This window comes from Abramis brama, assembly GCF_963993115.1.
Source record: "Abramis brama genome assembly, chromosome: 16".
NCBI lineage: Eukaryota > Metazoa > Chordata > Actinopteri > Cypriniformes > Leuciscidae > Abramis > Abramis brama.
In genome coordinates this window covers 32293879-32314440 of record NC_139978.1, presented here as the reverse complement: position 1 = coordinate 32314440, position 20562 = coordinate 32293879, and the positions used below count along the sequence as shown (strand labels likewise).

The window sequence follows — 20562 nt, the reverse complement described above, 5'->3', positions numbered from 1 at the left end:
CAAGTTGCACGGGTATATGGCAATAGCCAACAATACATTGTATGGGTCAAAATGATCGATTTTTCTTTTATGCCAAAAATCATTAGGCTATTAAGTAAAGATCATGTTCCATGAAGATATTTTGTAAATGTCCTACCGTAAATATATATAAAAAATAATTTTTGTTAGTGAATGCAGCAACATCGCGAACATAAATGGACAACTTTAAAGGCGATTTTCTCAATGTTTCGATTTTTTTGCACCCTCAGATTCCAGATTTTCTAATAGTTGTATCTCGGCCAAATATTGTCATATTCAAACAAACCATACATCAATGGAAAGCTTATTTATTCAGCTTTCAGATGATGTATACATCTCAATTAAAAAAAATTGACCCATGTGACTGGTTTTGTGGTCCAGGGTCACACACACATACAAATATACGAATATATATATATATATATATATATATATATATATATATATATATATCCTCTTAAGTTAAGTTTTTCCCCAAATTTATATCTTTAATTCTATTTTATATGGGTGTATATATATATATGCTATATATAAGAGGAAAAAATATGCTACGAAATGCCACAAAAGTGTACAATATGGTCCCTTTACATGTTAAGGATTAGGCAACACGTTTACAGAGAGAGAATAAGAGAGATGGTTAGAGGAATGAATGCGGGAAGGCTAATAAACTGACAGATTGTGCTTTCATGAACATCTGAACAAAGTGATAATACAGGCTCCGACATGAGAGAGTGGAATGCTGGCAAACCTTGTGAGGACCGCAGAACATTTGTCATGACATTTGGTGAATCTCTCTCTCTCTCTCACTTACACACTAACACATGCACAGCTTGTCTAGTGCATATTTATAGTCCCTAAATTAATGCTGGTTTGCAAAACCTGAATTCATCCTAGATTTTTATATTTTACAAAGACAATGTGAGCAGTGTTTGGTTATGCAGAAGTTCTTAACCTGATGAGTTGTGTGTGGTTGTCAGGGCGTTGCTATGTGGTTGTGGTTGTGGTTGGTGGGGTGGTACGGTGGCCTTAACACTCTACGTATGAGCAATAGTAATAGAGATATTTTCTTTAGCTAACACCACTAAAGAATATTGCTGTTTGAGCATGAAAAAGGTTTGCAAAGTTACAAAGCACAGAGTCACTCCAAAGCGAGTTATTCTCTATATCAGTGCACACTTGATTGTAGTCGATTGAGTTTTCTTCCGGGAACGAACACGTCACAATATTCCTCAGTTAAATCATTCCCGCTCAAGGCATACACAAAATAAAATAATCGAGGCCTAGTTGAGTTGCGTTAGAAGTGTGTTGAAACTTATGGTATGTGGCGTGACATTTCTGAAATACGCTCAAAACGGTGGACCAATCACAACACTGGTCTAGCCGACCAATCAGAGCAGATTGTGTTTTTCGGAAGGAGGGACTTCATAAGGCCTAGTTTACACTGCAGGTCTTGATGCCCAAATCTGATTTGTTACCTTTATCCGATTTTTTTGACCGTCCGTTTATACGTTCTTTCAACTGGTTCCCATATCTGATTCATGTGTTTACACTTGCCATACTATCTGAAACATCGCGCATGCTTAAAGGGTTAAATTCTCTTGCACAGATGGACGGACGCAAAATATGCTTGATGCTTAGCTCTGCGATATGCGAAGTTCGCCAAACATCATCCATGATTTTGAGGCGAAGGAGGACGAAAAGTGCCATCATGCTTCAGTTATTGTGTGTGAGAGAGATCTCAGGACTGGTGGGAGCATGTTCTGTTTAAATATTGTATTAAATAAATGAGGAGCAGTGGGTCCGAAATTTTGTTGTGTACAACATGTTGTGTCAACGTTTGTTCACATTCCTCTCCTACGATGACACGACGTTTCGTCGGGCCATCCGTCCCTTTGCAGATGCGTGTCGGGGTTTCTCTCGTCATTAAACCGCGGAGACGTTGCCTAATGCCTCAGAAAATCCGATCTGCCTGTTTACATGACAGCCGCATTGGCACATATCAGATTTATTTCCACATATGAATGAGGCCTGAAACTGATCTCGAAATATCCGAATGCATGCATTTTTTTCCTGTTTACACTGTCATAGAACACATCCAATCTGTGCCACATATGAGCAAAAAATCGGAATTGGGTCACATTTCACTAACAGTGTAAGTGAGGCCATAGAGACAGGAACTAAACAGAATGTTACTGACAGACTGGGAAGTGAGGTGCTGCAACAGTGGAGAATATGGGAAAAACTATGTGTTTTTGAACATTCAAACCTATTTTTTTAGCGGACCCCAAAATCAAAATTAAGACTTTAAAAATATGGGCCTCTTTCAATAGGGAAATGAGATCAACATAAGCTGCTGTTATGAGAAATAACTTGGAATGGACCAATATTGTGAAAAGGGTTCATCAAAACATTTGGCGAATTAGGTGAACGCTACAGTGAAAGCTTCAAAATTGGCAAACGTTGCTGGAAGACTCGAGTAGTTCTTCAACATCTCCTCAATGCAGGGCACCAGCAGGATCAGGGATCTTATCAAGCTCAAACTGACAACAGCGTGACTCCATTAGCTGAAACCCAACACCAGGCAAACCGAGACAGGCGAAGACGTTGTGTTTGCTTTAGCTACATGCACATATTTGTGTTACGTTTATCGGCCAACTCGCTTTTATTTGCCCTCCCTTGACCCTCGAGTGTGTGTGACGGGCACGATTAGGTCATGACAATACACAATACCTGCACTGTTCTATTGTTTTTTTTTAATTACGACGTGTGCTTCAGTCGTCTGCTACCATTTTCTCCAAGTTATTTCCGCACATGACTCTATTGATCCTTCTTTATGATTATAACCTTTCACATTTTTCAGAGACACCCATCATTCATGCACTCTCAATGACAGAGCCGCTCCGGGACGTCCAGAGAGAGCCGCCCATCTCATTCAGCCGAGATAATAACTACTTCCTGATGGTTGTGCTTGAAAAACTGCATTGTGAAGAATAGATCACCACTGGGCGTTAAAGCTGAAAACATTTGGGTTTTTTGAGGTTTATTTAGGTTGCGGACAGGAAACGGCGTGAGATGCAGTTTTTTAGGTTTTTCGACCTTTCTCCTCATTGTGCTCCTTGTTTACGGCTGATCCTAGGAAATGACTCGTGCCCTGTGAGAGTGTTTTTGTGCGTGAGGATTTCTGCCCGTATTGTTTTATAGGTCAGTCTGAGCCTCCCATTTCAGTTTCCCGCACTGGTTTCCTGCTTCACGAGCCACTTCCTGCACACCACAGTCCACTTCCTGTCCGGAGTTCCCACAGGCAATTCCATGTAAAACTGAAGGGGGAAAATCAGATGTGAATGTGACTTGGGCCAACTAAACCATCTTGAAAGTGCAAATAAACAAAAAATTTAATCTCAAATTGACCTCATATATTTCTACTATTGAAACAGTGTTGTTTTAGTATCATTTATAGTATAGTATTTATTATTATGTTGAATTAGCATTTATTTATGATAAATATATATATATATATATACACAATAAAAATAAAATAAAATGACAAAAGCACATAGCAAAAAAAATATATATATTATATTATTATTTCTTTTTTTTGTAATTTTGCTATGTGCTTTTGTCATTTTATTATTTTCTTTTTATTATTTCTATTTAGATTTAATTTAATTTAATATAAATTTTAGTTTTAGTTAAACTTATTTTATTTTAAGTTGCCAACACAGCATTTCTACTTTTCCTGTAGATTTTAAAGTTTATACATTTGTCTAAAATGTATAATTTATTTTATAAACAAAATATAATTTTTTTTAATGTATTTATTATAAATAAATGAAAAATTAATTCAAAATAAAAAATACTATAATAAGATATAAATAATACTAAAATAACACTGCGATTTATTTCAATGAATGAAAATGATTTTAATAGTAGTTTTAGTTAACAATAACAGCAATGTTCTGAAAGCTCTAAAAACATCTCATATCTTTTAATTTCTGCACCAGAGAAAGCTAAACAATCTTTGTATTTATGCTCTGATTTATATGCATTAAAATTTATATTTATGCATTTAGCAGATGCTTTTATCCAAAGCGACTTACAAAAGAAGAAAAGCAATTCACCAAAGAGCCAACAATATTCATAATATACAATGGCAGGCTTATTAGACAACTAATAAACCTTGAAAAATCACACTGAAATCTCTTTAATATCTCAATTGTTTCTCATAGATTGAGACGTCTCTTTCTCTGATTGTTCTCATGTGAAAAAGACTTCTAGAGAAAGTCTCAATGTCTCAAACTGTAATCCGTTTGGCTAAGATACAAAAGCTTGCAATCAAAACACTCAAAATCTCACTATGAACTCATTTCTCATCAAATTCCTTGCTATCCATTTCATGCACAACAGTCACATCTCCTAAACCTTGCCTGTTCTATCAGTTATATAAGTGATTGATCTGATACTCTGTTTTCAAAGCCGTCTCTCAGTCAGACTCAGAGCTCTTGTTGTGTGTGGGGCGTCTCCAGTGTCTCATATGGTTTGTTTTGTGTTTCAGGGCATAAAGTTGGTGAAGTGTTGTGCAGCAGCACAGTGGCTCCCCCCTCAGGCCAGTCTCAGCACTGCAGCAACACCCAGCAGCTTCTGCTTCATGGCCAAAAAGTCCCAATCTCTGCAGTACATATGACTGTTACCCAACCGTGAGAAGGTAAGAAACGTGTGAGCTATTTACACGCTTGTCTGATTTGAGTAGAATCCTTCTGCTGGAGACATTCATCATTGTAATGTTCGGTTTGTTTTCTTGTCTCTCTGTAGGTAAACTAACAATCAGGAGGCAGTGAGGTGATGCAAAAGACGTATGACATGGAGGTCAAAAGTCACCTGATAACAGGCCCTGGTGAGCGCCTCCATGTGCCTGTGTGTGTTTGTTTGCTGTCTTTCTAAGAATTTTACTTTGCAAGTTGTTTGCTGACGGGTGTGTGTGTGTGTTTTGTTTTTGTCTGTTATTGTGGCGACCAAATATCCTCACAAACACCTTTTAAGGAGAACATCTTCATAAAGAGTCAAAATTTTATTAAATGTTTCGTAATGCAAGAAATTACATGCTTCACCTTTAAACCTTATTTTACAAGTAAAAAAGACAATTTGGGTGCACAGGATACCAGTAACCCATAATCACAGTTTTTGACCAGTGCTTTTCCATGTCTTTCCCAGTCATTCTTCATTACTGGATAAGGATTTAAACTATTTAAGATTTAAGAACTACTTAAACTATGTAGGTATTCTTTAATTTTTTTTATTACTATTCTAGCCTTTGAAATCACAATTTTAAAAAAAATTCAAGACTTCCCTGACTAGGGGAAAATGTAGGAACTTTAAAAAAAAAACTATATATATATATGTATATAGAACCTTTACACTAATTTTTTAAAAAGAAATGAATACTTTTATTCAACATGGATGCATTAAATTGATCAAAAGTGACTGTAAATACATTTATAATGTATTTTAAAAAATGCTGTTCTTTTGAACTTTCTGTTCATCAAAGAATCCTGAAAAACAACATTGATAATAACAAACGAGAAATATTACTTGAGCAGCAAATCAGCATATTAGAATGATCTCTGAAGGATCACGTGTCACTGAAGACTGGAGTAATGATGCTGAAAATTCAAGAATAGATTACATTTCAAAATATATTATACATAGTTCTTTTAAATTTTAATAATATATCACAATATTACTGTATTTTTGATCAAATAAATGCAGCTTTGGTGAGCAAAAGAGACTTCTTTCAAAAACATAAAAATCGTACCCACCTCAAACTTTTGAACACTAGTGTAAAACAATTAAAATGAGTCAGTCTGAGGTAACATGACGTGTGTGTGTGTGTGTGTGTGTGTTTGCAGAGCTGCAGGACAGTAAGCAGCACGCGGAGCGGATGGTGGAGCTGCAGGAGCGTAGGAGAAGTCTGCAGTCGCTGCTCAACACTCGATTAGCAGAACTCAAACGTGTGTGTCTGCAGGAGGCGGTCAGTGTCTCATCGTTTTAAAGGCCAATTACATTCCTCAATTTAATTTGAATTGAGGGAACCAACACGACATTCAAATTTCAATTTAATTAAGTAGATACTTAGAATTTATTCTAGTTTCTTCAACACGATAAACGTTGTATTTCTCCCTGGTGTCACTGCTGAACCACACGGCTGCCAGATCATGTGACGCCGCAGAGATGCCGGCACAAGCCCATCTGATCTTTGCTCATACTTGTATCTCAACAAGCTTGGCATTTAAAATGCTTTTTTTTACACATGTGACTTCAGGTGTGTTTTTCATGATGTGCTTCATGTCTTAAAGGGATAGTTCACCCCAAGATTTTGTCATAATTTACTCACCCTCAAGTTATTCCAAACCTGTATGTATTTCGAAGATATTTTGAAGAATGTTGGTAACCAGACAGTTGACGGCAGCCATCGACTTCCATAGTATGGGAAAAAATACTATGGCTTTGGTTACCCACATTTACATGAGTAAATGATAACAGAATTTTCATTTTTGGATGAAAAATCCATGTAAAGGAGTGGAAAAGAGGATTTTTCTTTCTCTTTTGAAATAATGTGCATAATGTGACACTCTAACATTCATAACGCGAAACTCCCTCCAGAGATTGCTTATGGAAATTAAGCTGATAATACGTGTCATTCCAAAATTGTGGTGGTTATAATGTCACATCCATGACCACATTAACAGTGTGTGCACACCAGCGTCTTACCAGAAATATCATTATTTATTTCACATTCATAAATGCTAGCCAATCATAATAGAGCTCATGTACATATAGAACATATAGCAGCAAGATAGCCTGTTTAATTCTACAGATGAAATTAAATTTAAAAATAATTTAAGTAAAAATAGAATTAATTAAATATTTTGTTCAAACTTGACTAAATTAAAATAAATAAATAAAAACAAATATAATATTCTGCAAAAGTAAATATGGCTGCTTTAATATATTAAAAATAATAATGAAACAGTTTAAGCAAAAGTCATCTTGTTCATGTTTGCTCGTCATACATTTTTTCTAGGAAATGACAGGTGAAGTTCCTCATGAATATCCTCTGGAAACCGGAGAGAAAGTCCCTCATGTGCGGCGCAGGGCGGGTCTGTCCCGCAGCAGTTCCAAACAAAACACGAAAAATGAGGTGCGTGGATTTGAGATGATATGGGTGGCCGCTAATTTGATATTAGATACATGATGGATAAACATCATAAGTTGCTCAATGTTTGTGCTGGCTTAGGAAGAGGACGCCTCTCAGCGCAAGACAAAGAAAACTCTGTTCAGCGGCGCCCTCCGCAGGCACGTCGACTCAGAACAGCATCCTTCACACAGCAAACGAACCGTTCACAGAGGATGCCACACAGGTGGGTTTGAAGAATATTCAGAGGAAATAAACACCATTTCATGCCTGAAATTTGTATTTGGGAATATTTTACTCATATATACAGAAAGATGTTTTAACGTTTTTGAAAAAAGCATCTTCTGCATTTATGTAATCAAAAATACAGTAAAAACGATAATATTGTGAAATATCATTACAAATTAAAATAAGTGTTTTCTATTATAATATATTTTAAATATAATTTATTCCTGTGATGCAAAGCTGAATTTTCCAGTCTTCAGTCACATGATCCTTTCATTCTGGACAGTTGTGCTGCTTAATATTTTTTTTTAGAAACCATAATAATTTTTTGATGAACAGCATTCATTTGAAATATTTTTGTAATATTATAAATGTCTTTACTGTCAGTTTTGATCCCAAACTTTTGAACGGCATGGCCTAAAATTATTTGGACACTTAAACCACATTTAAAAAATGTCTTTAATCAAACCAAGTATCCAATTACTTTTTGAAGAGACTGTATATCTAATGATTTTTTTTCTTACTAAAGTATAGCATGTCAACTGCCCATTGAGAATGATCATTTTTTTGTCCATTAAACCCGGTAAACACATACAAATTGATTATTTATACTAGCTGCTCAACTTGAAAATAAAATCGATAATGTTTGTCTCTGCTCGGTCCATGATCAAACTGAGCGAACCAGCTGTGATAAAACTGACATACAGTAATGATTATAGATTAGACTGAGCTAATGTCTGATTGAACTGTGCTGAGATAACAGAGACTGGTTAACAGATCAAACTAAAGACTCAGAGATCAGTTTCAAGATAACAAAGGTTAAAGCTAATCATATTAACAATTATTCTGATATTACATGTGATGCGTAACTCATGTAAATGTGGTAAATTACCTGATCAGACTTGGCTTGTGAGAGACAGGACGAAGAGTGGTTCACAACGGATCAGACCAGTTTAGTGTCAGACGGGTGGTCTGGCTTTGGACCGTGGGAACAGTTGATTATGCTTGCATGTTTGTGTATGTGGTATAAATTTAGAAGGGAAAGTTGTCTCTTGTGTGCAAACATGGAAAACAGTCCACCTTAAATGAGATGCACTGACGTTGTGCAACAAGAACTGTTGAGTAACCGGCCTGTTTCCGGCCATTATTACTAAAATGATGATGCAAGTTCAGTAAAAAAAATTAACAAACACACACACTTATGTAGCTTTCTGAATGAAGCCAAACAGACGGATTGTTTTCATATGAAAATATTAACTATTGACTACCCTTAACCATACCTCCCCAAAATCTTTTTGCATTTTTAAGGTAAAAAATTATTTTTATTCTGTTTTTGTTTATTGCGACAATTGAATCTTTGTCTTTTAAATATAATTATCACATTAGTGTCAAACCTCTTTAAATAATAAATTGTTAAAAATGCAAGTTAAAATCATTAATACATATCACCACAATTTTATAAATATATATAAAAATATAAATATAGATTTTTTTTTGAAAAATATTACTTTTATCCACATTTTTAGCTTTGAGGACATCTGGAAGAAAGGTTTTGTCAAGTCAAGTCAAGTTTATTTATATAGCGCTTTTCACAAAACAGATTGTATCAAAGCAGCTTCACAGTATTAAATTAAAATAATACATCAATGCTTGTTTCTAGTGGAAAACGTCCACGTTTGGTAATGCTGATCAATAGTATTGTTGATTGATTAATTAAATTAAATATCCACAAATATCCCCAACTGAGCAAGCCAAAGGCAACAGTGGCAAGGAACCGAAAAACTTCATCAGGTGACCTAATGGAGAAAAAAAAACCTTGGGAGAACCCAGGCTCAGTCGGGGGCCAGTTCTCCTGTGGCGTTTTTATGAACTAGAGGTCGGATTTAACTGTCAGATTAAAAATATTATATGAATGCCTGGCTGAAGAGATGCGTCTTTAATCTAGTTTTAAACTGGGAGAGCGAGTCTGAGCAACGAACAATATCAGGAAGACTATTCCAGAGTTTTGGAGCTAAATGTGAAAATGCTCTCCCTCCTTTGGTGGATCTGGATATCCTAGGTATGACCAAAAGCCTCGAATTTAGTGATCTTAAAGAGCGCGATGGATTATAGTGCGATAGAAGATCCGTTAAATAGACTGGAGCTAAGCCATTTAGGGCTTTATAAGTCAGTAGCAATACCTTGTAATTAATACGGAACTTTATAGGTAACCAATGTAGTGATGATAAAATTGGTGTTACATGATCATATTTTCTTGATCTAGTAAGAACTCTAGCGGCGGCATTTTGGACCAACTGTAGCTTGTTTAATGAGAACGCAGGACAACCGGCCAACAAAGCATTACAGTAATCTAGTCTCGAGGTCATGAATGCATGAACTAATTTTTCTGCATCAGAAACTGATAGCATGTTACGTAGCTTAGCAATGTTTCTAAGGTGGAAAAAGGCTGTTCTTGTAACATATGAAATATGATTTTCAAAAGACAGGTTGCAGTCTAGTATAACACCCAGGTCTTTTACTGTAGAGGATAAAGTAACAGGACATCCTACTATGTTAAATTTGTAGTGTGAGAGGTTTTGCGGGCGGTTTTTTGAACCGATGATTAGTACCTCTGTCTTGTCTGGATTTATAAAAGAAAATTGTGCATCATCCAATCTTTTATATCTTTAACACACTCTGTCAATTTGGATAATTTATCATTTTCATCCGGCCGTGATGAAATATAGATTTGAGTGTCATCAGCATAACAATGGAAACTAATTCCATGTTTCCTTATAATATTTCCAAGTGGCAGCATATATATTGAGAATAACAGAGGGCCTAACACAGATCCCTGCGGCACTCCATAATTTACTAGAGTTATGATCGATTTTTTTTAAATAGACAAAATGGTAGCGGTCAGATAGGTATGATCTGAACTAACTTAATGCTTGTCCTTGAACACCAGTATAATTTTGTAGTTGATCTAAGAGTATTGTGTGATCTATAGTATCGAACGCAGCACTAAGATCAAGTAAAACTAGTATTGAGATACAGCCTTGGTCAGATGCTAAAAGTAAGTCATTTGTAATTTTAACGAGCGCAGTTTCAGTGCTATGATGCGGTCTGAATCCAGACTGAAACTTTTTCAGCGGACACCACTTTTTCTAGTATTTTAGACATAAAAGGAAGATTTGAAATGGGTCTATAATTTGCTAGATTATGCGGGTCTAATTGTGGTTTCTTAATGAGAGGTTTTATAACTGCCAGTTTAAATGTTCTTGGAACATAACCTAAAGATAAAGATGAGTTAATAATATTGAGGAGAGGCTCTTCCACTACAGGTAACACTTCTTTCAGTAGTTTAGTTGGTATAGGATCTAATAAACATGTTGTTGTTTTAGATGAAGTGATAAGTTTATTTAACTCTTTTTGTTCTATAGTTGTAAAGCACTGTAATTGTTCTTGCGGGGGGATAATTGAGGCTGAATTATAAGGCGCGATTGAGGATTGAACGTTTACAATTGTGGTTCTGATGTTTTCTATTTTCTCAGTGAGGAACTTCATGAAATCATTACTACTAAACTGTAACGGAATATTTTGTTCAGGTGACATCTGTTTATTTGTTAGTCTAGCCACGGTGGTAAATAAAAACCTAGGATTGTTTTGGTTGTTTTCTATTAGTTTGCGGAGGTGCTCAGCCCTGGCCGTTTTTAGGGCCTTTTTATAACGTGACATACTGTCTTTCCATGCGATTCTAAAGACATCTAGACATTTGTCAGATTTAGCTGACTTTTTTTCTTCATGTCTTGCACATAAAATGACCATTGGACAATATTACACCCTCATCTATTATCAGCAGCATAGAGCCAATACAGTGTGTTAATGTGACTTCATGTAATGTGTGTATAAGTTCAGTTATAATGTGTGAATGTTTATATCCTCAGATAACGCGGTGAAGTCAGAGAGCAGCTCCACGTCAGATTCCACCAATCAGGACACTGGTGAGTTATGGCACGGATCAGTGCTTTACATTAGCAGGATAATGAATGCGAGAGATAAGAAACACTATTACAATGGCAGGATGAGTTTAGAGGATGGAGAGTCCCGCGGGGGTCATTAGAGTCTTCACATCAATGAGTCAAAAAGCCTGTTATTAACACTCACTAAACTAATCCTCTCCCTGAGGCATTTTTGATTCTCACACATTATCTCTCTCTCTCTCTCTCTCTCTCTATCAGTTTTCAATTTCGATTAAGAAATGTGATTAAATTATTTATATACAATATTGCCAAAGCATCAGTGCAAATAACAACAACAAAAATGACAGGAAAAAGTTGTCAATAATTGTAATAAAGACTAAACAAATTAGTTAATATTTGGGTTGTTATGTATCGATTACAGCAAAATTCATATCTGAATGCCATACCCTCAGAAAATAAGCACAATCAATGACTTAGTCACTATATTAACTAATTTTTTTAGTAAATTATTTATTTACAATATTGCCAAAGCATTAGTGCAAATAACAACAACAAAAAAAAAATGACAGGAAAAAGTTGTCAATAATAAAGACTAAACAAATTAGTTTATATAGTGACTAAGTCATTGATTGTGTTTATTTTCTGAGGGTATGGCATTCAGATACATAACAACCCTCCTTTATTCGCACTTGTGTATGTTCAGTGGCCCCAAAAATTACTTAGACACTTAATACACACTTAAAAATATTAAAATGTCATTTAATAAGATATTTGATACAAATATCAAACCAACTGCCCAAATATAGCTTGTGCAGCATTTGAGCGCAGATCACACTTGCTTTGTTTTGTTATTTAATTAAATGAAATGATAAGAACTTCTTTGTTACACACATTAACCTTTTCAAGATTGCGGTCTGTAATAAAAAAAAGAAGAAGAAATGAATACTTTTATTCAGCAAAATTAAATTGATCAATTTGACAGTAAAGACATTAAAAAGATTTCTATTTCAAATAAATGCTGTTCTTTTGAACTTTCTAATTATCAAAGAATCCTGAAAAAAAAGTACCACAGTTTCCACAAAAACTGTTTTCAACACTGATAATAATAAGAAACATTTCTTGTGCAGCAAATCAGCATATTAGAATGATTTCTGAAGGATCATGTGACTCTGAGGAGTGGAATTTATTCGTCAGAGGAATAAATTGCATTTTAAAGTATATTCAACTAGAAAACTGGTATTTTAAATTGAATAAATATTTCACAATATTACTATATTTATGATCAAATAAATGCAGCCTTGGTGAGCATAAGAGACTCTTTCAGAAATCATGCCGACCCCAAACCTTTGAACGGTAGAATGTCTTAAAAGTGTATAACTGTGAATTAGAAAGTTGGTTTCTCTCTCAACCTCTCCCTCTCTCTCTCTCTCTCCTTCAGAAGACGCCTCTGACGGCCTGTCACCCTCACGTCCCCGGCTGGTCTCGGGGAGTCCAGACAACAGGTTCTCTCGAAAACTCTCCCCCGTGGAGATCTATTACGAGATAAAAACTCGCCGCAACTCTGTGGCCAGCTCAGCCAGGTACTCGCTCAGCACAATTTGCTTTCGTGCTCAGCATGAGAGAGTAGGAACAGCTGTTTTTACACTTTATGTAGATCCAAAGGTGAATCAGCATTGAAAAGCTGATTGTGAATCACCTCATTTAGATGGAAAAATGTATGTGGTTTGTAATTTATAGCTGATTCTAGAACAAAGGCCCTTTGCTACTCATGGATATTTTGGCAAAAATCTAAAAGACATTGTAAATTGTAACCCCAGCTGTAACTATATTCATCATGTGACTATTAAAATATCACTGTATAATAAAAAATAAATGGTTGCACTTTATTTTATAGTATGTGTACTTACATGTACTTATAGTGTACTTACCTAAGCAAATACTGGGTAATATAAGGTAACTACATGGGTTAAGGTTAGGTTTAGGTGTAGGTTCAGGGTTAGTACCTATAGTATGTAATAATTACATAGTATGTACATGGGGAAGAGGATTGTAAAATAAAGTGCTACCAAAATAATAAAGCTACAATTTAGAATCAAAACATAACTTCTTCATCAGTTTTATAAATAGGTCTTTGTCACCATATAACATAGATCAGGTTTGTTAACTGTGTGCTGCTAGATTTATAACAAGAAGATGTAACTAGACTTTGTTTTTTTCCCAGCCCGAGTCACACTCTTCCAAGAAGTGTGTCGAATCTGGAAGGTAGAAGTGTACCAGCAACTCCGCTCTTGTCCCGCAACGGAATAACAGGAGTGCACATCAGGTTACAAATGCGCAAAACACACGCACAAACGTAGGTTAAAACACTGCGCAGATCAGCTTGCATGCTGACAATAAAGCTAATTATAGTTAAAATAGCCTGAATTGATAATGGCACAAACATTTTGATTAAATTACTTATTTGCAATAAGGTGTAATGAAGTAATGGATGTCTAAGGAGGTTGAGCGTAAAGCCCCATTATTTCCCACTCAATTCAATTACAGATACAGAGCAGCTTGTTGTGCCGCAGTGCCGGGAGATACTGATATCTGCATGTTTGGAGACTGATGTTTTGTGTTGCTGTCATTTCATCAGAGAGACACTCGGGTAGCTTATAGGGATAGTCCACCCAAAAATTTAAATTCTGTCATTATTAACTCAACAAATCTGTATGCATTTCTTTCTTCAAAAAAAGATAATTTTGAAGAATGTTGGTTTCGGTTCTACTGACTTCCATTGTATTTTTTTGTCCGTATTATGGAAGTCAGTGGGAATTAAAACTGTGTGGTTGCTAACATTCTTCAGAATATCTTCTCTTATGTTCCGCAGAACAAAGAAAGTCATATTGGTTTGGAACGACATGAGGGTGTCTACCTAAAAAATGAAAATGATCCCATAATTTATTCACCCTCAAGCCATCCTAGGTGTATATGACTTTCTTCTTTCTGCCGAACACAATCGGAAAAAATATCCTGGCTCTTTCAAACTTTATAATGGGAGTGAATTGTACCTTGTTTTTTTGAAGCCCAAAAAAGCTCATCCATCTATCATAAAAGTAATCCATACGGCTCCAGACAGTTGATAAAGGCCTTCTGAAGCGAAGCGATGCGTTTTTTGTTAGAAAAATATCCATAGTTATAACTTTATGAATTATAATCATGTGCTTCCGATAACTGCTGTATGCAAGTCAAGTTCCGGCGGGAGAGTGACCTCGGACCGGTTATGCAGTAATTACACTCCCATTAAAGTTTGGAAGAGCCAGGATATTTTTTAATAAAACTCTGATTGTGTTTGGCTGAAAGAAGAAAGTCATTTACACCTAGGATGGCTTGAGGGTCAGTACATTATGGGATAATTTTAGTTTTTGGGTGAACTAACCCTTTAAGGTAACATTGTTTTTGACAGACCTAAAAAATACATAGAATATATATTTTTTAATTATAACATTAAATGTCTTTACTGTCACTTTTGAGCAATTTAATGCGCATCCTTGCTGAATAAAAGTAGTCAATTATTTGAAAGAAAAAATCATACTGGCCCCAAACTTTTAAATGGTAGTGAGTGTATTTGAATGTGTTGTTTGTGTGCACAGGTCAGAATCATCTAGCGGCACCGCTGCCGTGAAGCAGTGGTCAGACAATCCCGAGGCGTCCCAGCAGGTGCCTCTGCAGTCTCAGGAGGGGTCCTACGAGCAAGGGCACAGGCGAAGCAATAGTTCCGAGACGTTACTCGACCGGCACGCCTCTGCGCTGGAGGAGGGAGGTCAAAGGTTAGGCATGCCTGTTCGAAACGGCCCGTACAAGAGCTCAGAAGCAATCATGGACACAACTTTAAAACAGGCACAGCGGAGCAGCCCCGAACGGCAGGTAAACGGACACAGCGAACTGGCCCGCGTTCGCTCAGCTGTGGGAGGTCGAGGAACGAACGGAGGTGGCGGTTACAATGAGATCCTCATAGATTATGTGTGGGGGAAACAGCAGAAGATGCAAGCTCAGCAAAGACTGCAGGTCCAAAATAGTGCAAAAACCCGGCCGTGGCCCGAAGGTCCCAATGCTCCACCCCCTCCCTACAGGAACGGCTTCCCCCAATCGCAGCAGCTTATCCTGGGCAACGGCCCTCCGGCCTACAGCCCGCTAATGCTGAGAGGGAAGCCCGGTGAGCCTCGGAGGGTCAAAGTGACGCGCACCAAATCCTGCGGGCCGTTCGTTGCCTCCCAGCAGCACCAGCAAGAGTCTATCCTGCTCTCTGCCTACACTGAAACCAACACCGCCAATGGCACCGCTGTTAATGCACTGCATAACCAGCACATAGACCACCCTCACAGACCACCGCACTACCCAACCGAGTCGTCCGCACCCGCGACCCCCGACGACCCCACACGCAGCCTGCACAAGGCCTTGGCGCTGGAGGGCTTGAGAGACTGGTATCTGAGGAACGCGCTGGGACAGGCGGCCAATGGAGGGAAGGGCAAAGAGGGGACGCAGACTCAGCGCAGGCGTACCACGTCCTCTCTGCACACCTCGCAACCCCATCCGCCCCTAAAACACCAGCCACAGTCCTTTCAAACGGACACATCCTATCCACAGATGCCTCAGTCGGCCACGTTTCATGGCCACCCTCTACACGGCAGGTAATTGCAGACTGAATTACAATCTACATTCATATGATACATGAACCATCAGTCAAGAAACCCTTGTTTTCGAAAAGGTAAATATATATATTAGGCATCATGACTTTTACAGCATTTATTTATCTTGGTCAATGTTCTTTTCTGCATTTACTAATGCATTTTCACAAAGTTTTTGAATGTATTTTTATTATAGTAGTTAAACAATAGTACATATTTTTTAAATTAACAGTTTTTTATGTTTTTGAAAAAAGTTTCCAATGCTTGCATTTATCTTATTAAAAATTAAATAAAAACAGTAATATTGTGAAATATTATTACAAATTAAAATAACTGTTTTCTATTTTGATATATTTTAAAATGTAATTTATTCCTGTGATGCAAAGCTGAATTTTCAGCATCATTACTTCAGTCTTCAGTGTCACATGATCATTTTCTGCATTTTCACATTTCAAGCTGTACAAATTAACAGTTAGTTCAATTGAACGAATTATAGTATTTTTTCATTATAGTATTTTTTGAATTGACATTCAAATGTTCATATTTATTATGGTACCATTCAAAAGTTTAGGATTTTTTAAATGTTTTTGAAAAAAAGTATTTTATGCTCATCAAGGCCAGACAGTAAAATGGTAAGAAATATGACAAATGGTAAAATATTATTACCCTTTAACATTTTCTATTTGAATATATTTAAAAATGTAATTTAATCCCATGCAAGAAAGTTCAAAAGAACAGCATTTTTGAAAGATTCAAATCTTTACTGTCACTTTTGATCAATTTAATGCATCCATGCTGAATGAAATAATTTTTTAAAAACAACCCAAACGAACAAAATTTATCGACCCCAAACTGTTGAACAGTAGTGTATATATTTTAATATTATATTTTATATATATTTTAAATATTTCCTTTTCTTAGATGTTTATCACACCTCATTGATTTTGACGCCTCTTCTTTCTTCTTCCCTATAGGTCGATGGAGCTTTCATTGTACCAAGATACCCTTTCATCTACAATGCAGGAGATGACACTTAAAGACACCAGTAATGACAGACCCACGCCGGGCACACTGGTCTGACACGCAAACAAACAGTCTCCCCCACACACACTCATGCAAACACAAAGAGACTACAGCAAACACCAGCTTACCTGTGTATGGAATGGCAGACTGAGAGAATGCCATAGTGGACTTTTAAAGAGACTTTTTGCTTCCTTTCAGCGGTTAGAATTAAATAATTCTGACAGAAATCAGCCTATCATCCTTGTAATACTAATATATGCTAAGCTACCACTGACATGGGACAAACACTTGTACTAAAGACCGTTTTCAGCATGAGATCAAGCTGTCGTCTAGTTTCACATCATTTCTGTGTTTCTGTAGACTTAAGTAATTTAGTAAAATTTCCCTTTTAATCAGCAAAAGGTTAGTCAGAGAAAAAATATTTCTATTATTATTTCCAGCCTTGGTTTAGATTTGTCACTATAAAACAAGTTTTTGTTCGCTGGTGAGACCTTCCAAAAGTAGTACTGGACATTTGAGGCCCTTTGAAAAAAAATCAGGATCTTGTTTTATGAAAATATTTCTATGCAAATTACAATCAGGAAGACTGTGCTTAGACTAAATTCATACCTTTTTTTGTCATTTTGAGTAGCAATTTTAAAATGTGCAGGAGAAAAAAACAAACCAAATCTTAAACTTTGATGGACTGTTAAAGAGTCAGTGACTCGGTGTTTCATGAAATTTATAATTCTGTTAGTATCTTTATTACTAATGTAAAAGAGTATACATGTTGTGCTCATTCAGGATGATGACATTTAATGGGATAGTTCACCTAACAATGAAATTGTCGTTTACTCTCCCTCAAGTTGTTCCAAACCTGTATGAGTTTATTTGTTCTGTTGAACACAAAAGAAGAATGTTGGTAACCAAACAATTGCCAGTCACCATTGACTTCCATAGCATGAAAAAAATATTATGTAAGTCAATGGGGACCAGAAACTGTTTGGTAACCAACATTCTCCAAAAAATCTTCATACTTACATACTTCATACATACTCATGCAGGTTTCGAACAGCTTGAGTGTGAGTAAATTTTCATTTTTGGGTGAACTACTGTATGCCTTTAAGAATGGCACAAAGGTCGCTGTGCGGCTCAAACAACAAATTTATCTGTATCACATGTATTTATGATGGTTTATATTTCCTCAGGCTGTAATTACCAGTATTACTATATACAATCACATCAAATTTGCAGGAAGAATTAAGTAAAATTAACATTTGATGTATTAAAAAATTGCATTTCTTCAGAAATGAAGCAAGAATGAAAGAGTGAATCTCATGAAACCTGTCAAGAACACATTTCACTCCAAAATCAAAAGAACAATTATGTTTTAAAGCAACTCTTTTAGGTCCATTAAGATCAGCATTATGACATTATTTTCTTTGACAATAAAGCACAAACCCAATTCTCATTCTTGTAATAGAAGAAAATAATCATGGATTTAAGGATCATCATAGTGTATTTTATTGCGCTGAATTTTTGCTGATTTAAAAAAGGATCATTTCTGAACAGGATGAATTTTAATTACAGAAATGAAAATTTGATGGGAGTGATCATTGAGAATAATGAGAAACATCCGGATGCATTAGTAATGAGAATGTGGGAGGGAAACGTGCTTAATGTTCATCAAAATGTCACACACAAAAAAACATGAGTCTTAAAAATAGAGTTCCTTTTCTTTAGAGAAAGTATTATTTTGAAAAATATATTGATATTGGGGTGAACTACGACTGTTTCCATGAGACACTCCCTAATACTATCAGGTTTTTTATAACGACGACCACTAGGAGGAGCCCCGTGATCTGTTTTCATGGGTTCTGGATCCATTCAAATCACCAGCACCCACTGCAGAAGCATGCAAAGCGTCCTGCCAGGTGCAGTGCTTGTCGCAAGAATCACCAGCTTCTTGTGTACAGCGCCTTAATTGCAATTGTCCATTGTTTTTCCTATCGGATTGACTGCAGATGTCAATATTTACTGTATCTCTCAGTAATTAGATTGCATGAAATGAAAAGGATTAATTAACCAAATCGGGACTCCGTAAATGAGCCAAGAAATTGGCAAGAATTTTCCAGCACCCTCCTTTAGAATTTATTTAATGAATTGTGATACTCAGAATGTGGCATTGCCTACTAATGCCAGGATGCCAACCTTGGACCATTGTGCCTAGCAAATGCGGCGGAGAAGACTTTACTAAGCTCCATGTAACACATGTGTATTTCTCATAGCCAGATTGAATAAAGAATTCGGCTCCTGCTTATAAACTACCACCAGATTTTATTCTCTCTTTAGAAATGAAAAACAAAAACACTAAAACAGAAATTTGGATTGCTGGCTAATCCATTCAAATAGATGTAGTCTGCTATGTTCCTAGTGTTAGTGCTCCCTTCTGGAAAAACAAAACAACAAACCTTGATGTACCAATGCATGCGGGTATCTGATCTTCTTTATTCCTTCTAAAAATCGTCTATTGTTCCCTGATATTTTTTCGGTTCATTGTATTATCATTGACAGCATTATGTAGGCTAGGTCTTGAAAAGCTTCTTCATGTCAGATGCCTTCACCTGAGTATCTCTGTAGAATATAAAGCTGAGAGTTGAACTTACTGAAGCAATGGAAACTCTTGACACCAAATGCTGCCTCAGGACTACACTGAAAGCTGCTGTCCATTTCAAATCAACACCACTCATGCATGGAAGTGTCACTAATAGAAAGTTATCTTTTCTTTTTAAAGCATTTTTTCACTAAAAACAGACTTAAACACAAGTGACCAGTGAGAAGATCGCCGAATGTTTATGATGCTTGTAAAACCTTGCTGAGGACATTTAAGGTCATCTATGTCAAATGTTTTTATCGTTTTGAAAGAAATATGATTATTTCTGTTGATAACATAGAACCTATAAGATAATGATCTAAAGGATGAAGAATATGAAGGATAACAGCCTTTTATTTTTGATTAGAGACTTGATAAACTGATAACACTGAAGGCAAATAAAACCAATGAAGTTTATGATATCTGTTTTGCTTCATCATGGTACCAAATGCTAAGACTTTATAAAGATGTTCCCTCCATGTTTCTATTGGAGATTGTATTTTCCCTGCTCCAATTTTAAAAATCCTTATCGAAATCCTCTTTAATCGCTATTTTCCTGATCACGTGTTATATCACTTTTTTGGAAGAAACTTCTCCAGACTGTATATAATTTGTTGTTTTCCCCTTGGTTTTCAACATTTTCTATCTCTATTAAAAAAAAAATCAAATGAAAAAACCAAGAATGTACAAAGTTTGTTTTTAATAAAGTGTTTTTTGGTCAGATGCAGTAATCTGTGTTTTTTTAAACAGCCTACACTGTAAAAATGTAGCTGCAATTCTGAACTTAAAATTGGTTGAGATAACTTAAATATCCAACTAAACTAAAGTTAACTAAACTTACTATTT

At 36.1% G+C, this 20562-nt stretch overlaps 1 protein-coding gene across 4 annotated transcripts in view; it reads left to right on the top strand.

The window, feature by feature from the left end:
• Window positions 1–20437, top strand: part of ccdc120a (coiled-coil domain containing 120a) — a 53282-nt gene extending 32845 nt beyond the window's left edge. For 2 of the 4 annotated variants that reach the window (XM_084087385.1, XM_084087384.1), the window contains exons 2-11: window positions 4571–4720; window positions 4828–4909; window positions 5922–6043; window positions 7097–7213; window positions 7310–7433; window positions 11359–11415; window positions 12833–12974; window positions 13616–13717; window positions 15027–16064; window positions 17036–20437. In XM_084087385.1, the coding sequence (XP_083943511.1) occupies window positions 4858–4909; window positions 5922–6043; window positions 7097–7213; window positions 7310–7433; window positions 11359–11415; window positions 12833–12974; window positions 13616–13717; window positions 15027–16064; window positions 17036–17141 (1860 nt within the window). In that variant the 5' untranslated portion in view covers window positions 4571–4720; window positions 4828–4857 and the 3' untranslated portion in view covers window positions 17142–20437. Of the gene's footprint in view, window positions 1–4570; window positions 4721–4827; window positions 4910–5277; window positions 5288–5921; window positions 6044–7096; window positions 7214–7309; window positions 7434–11358; window positions 11416–12832; window positions 12975–13615; window positions 13718–15026; window positions 16065–17035 lie in introns of those variants that run through there. The other 2 variants (XM_084087386.1, XM_084087387.1) reach the window with 2 other exon arrangements.
• Window positions 20438–20562: the final 125 nt, after the last annotated feature.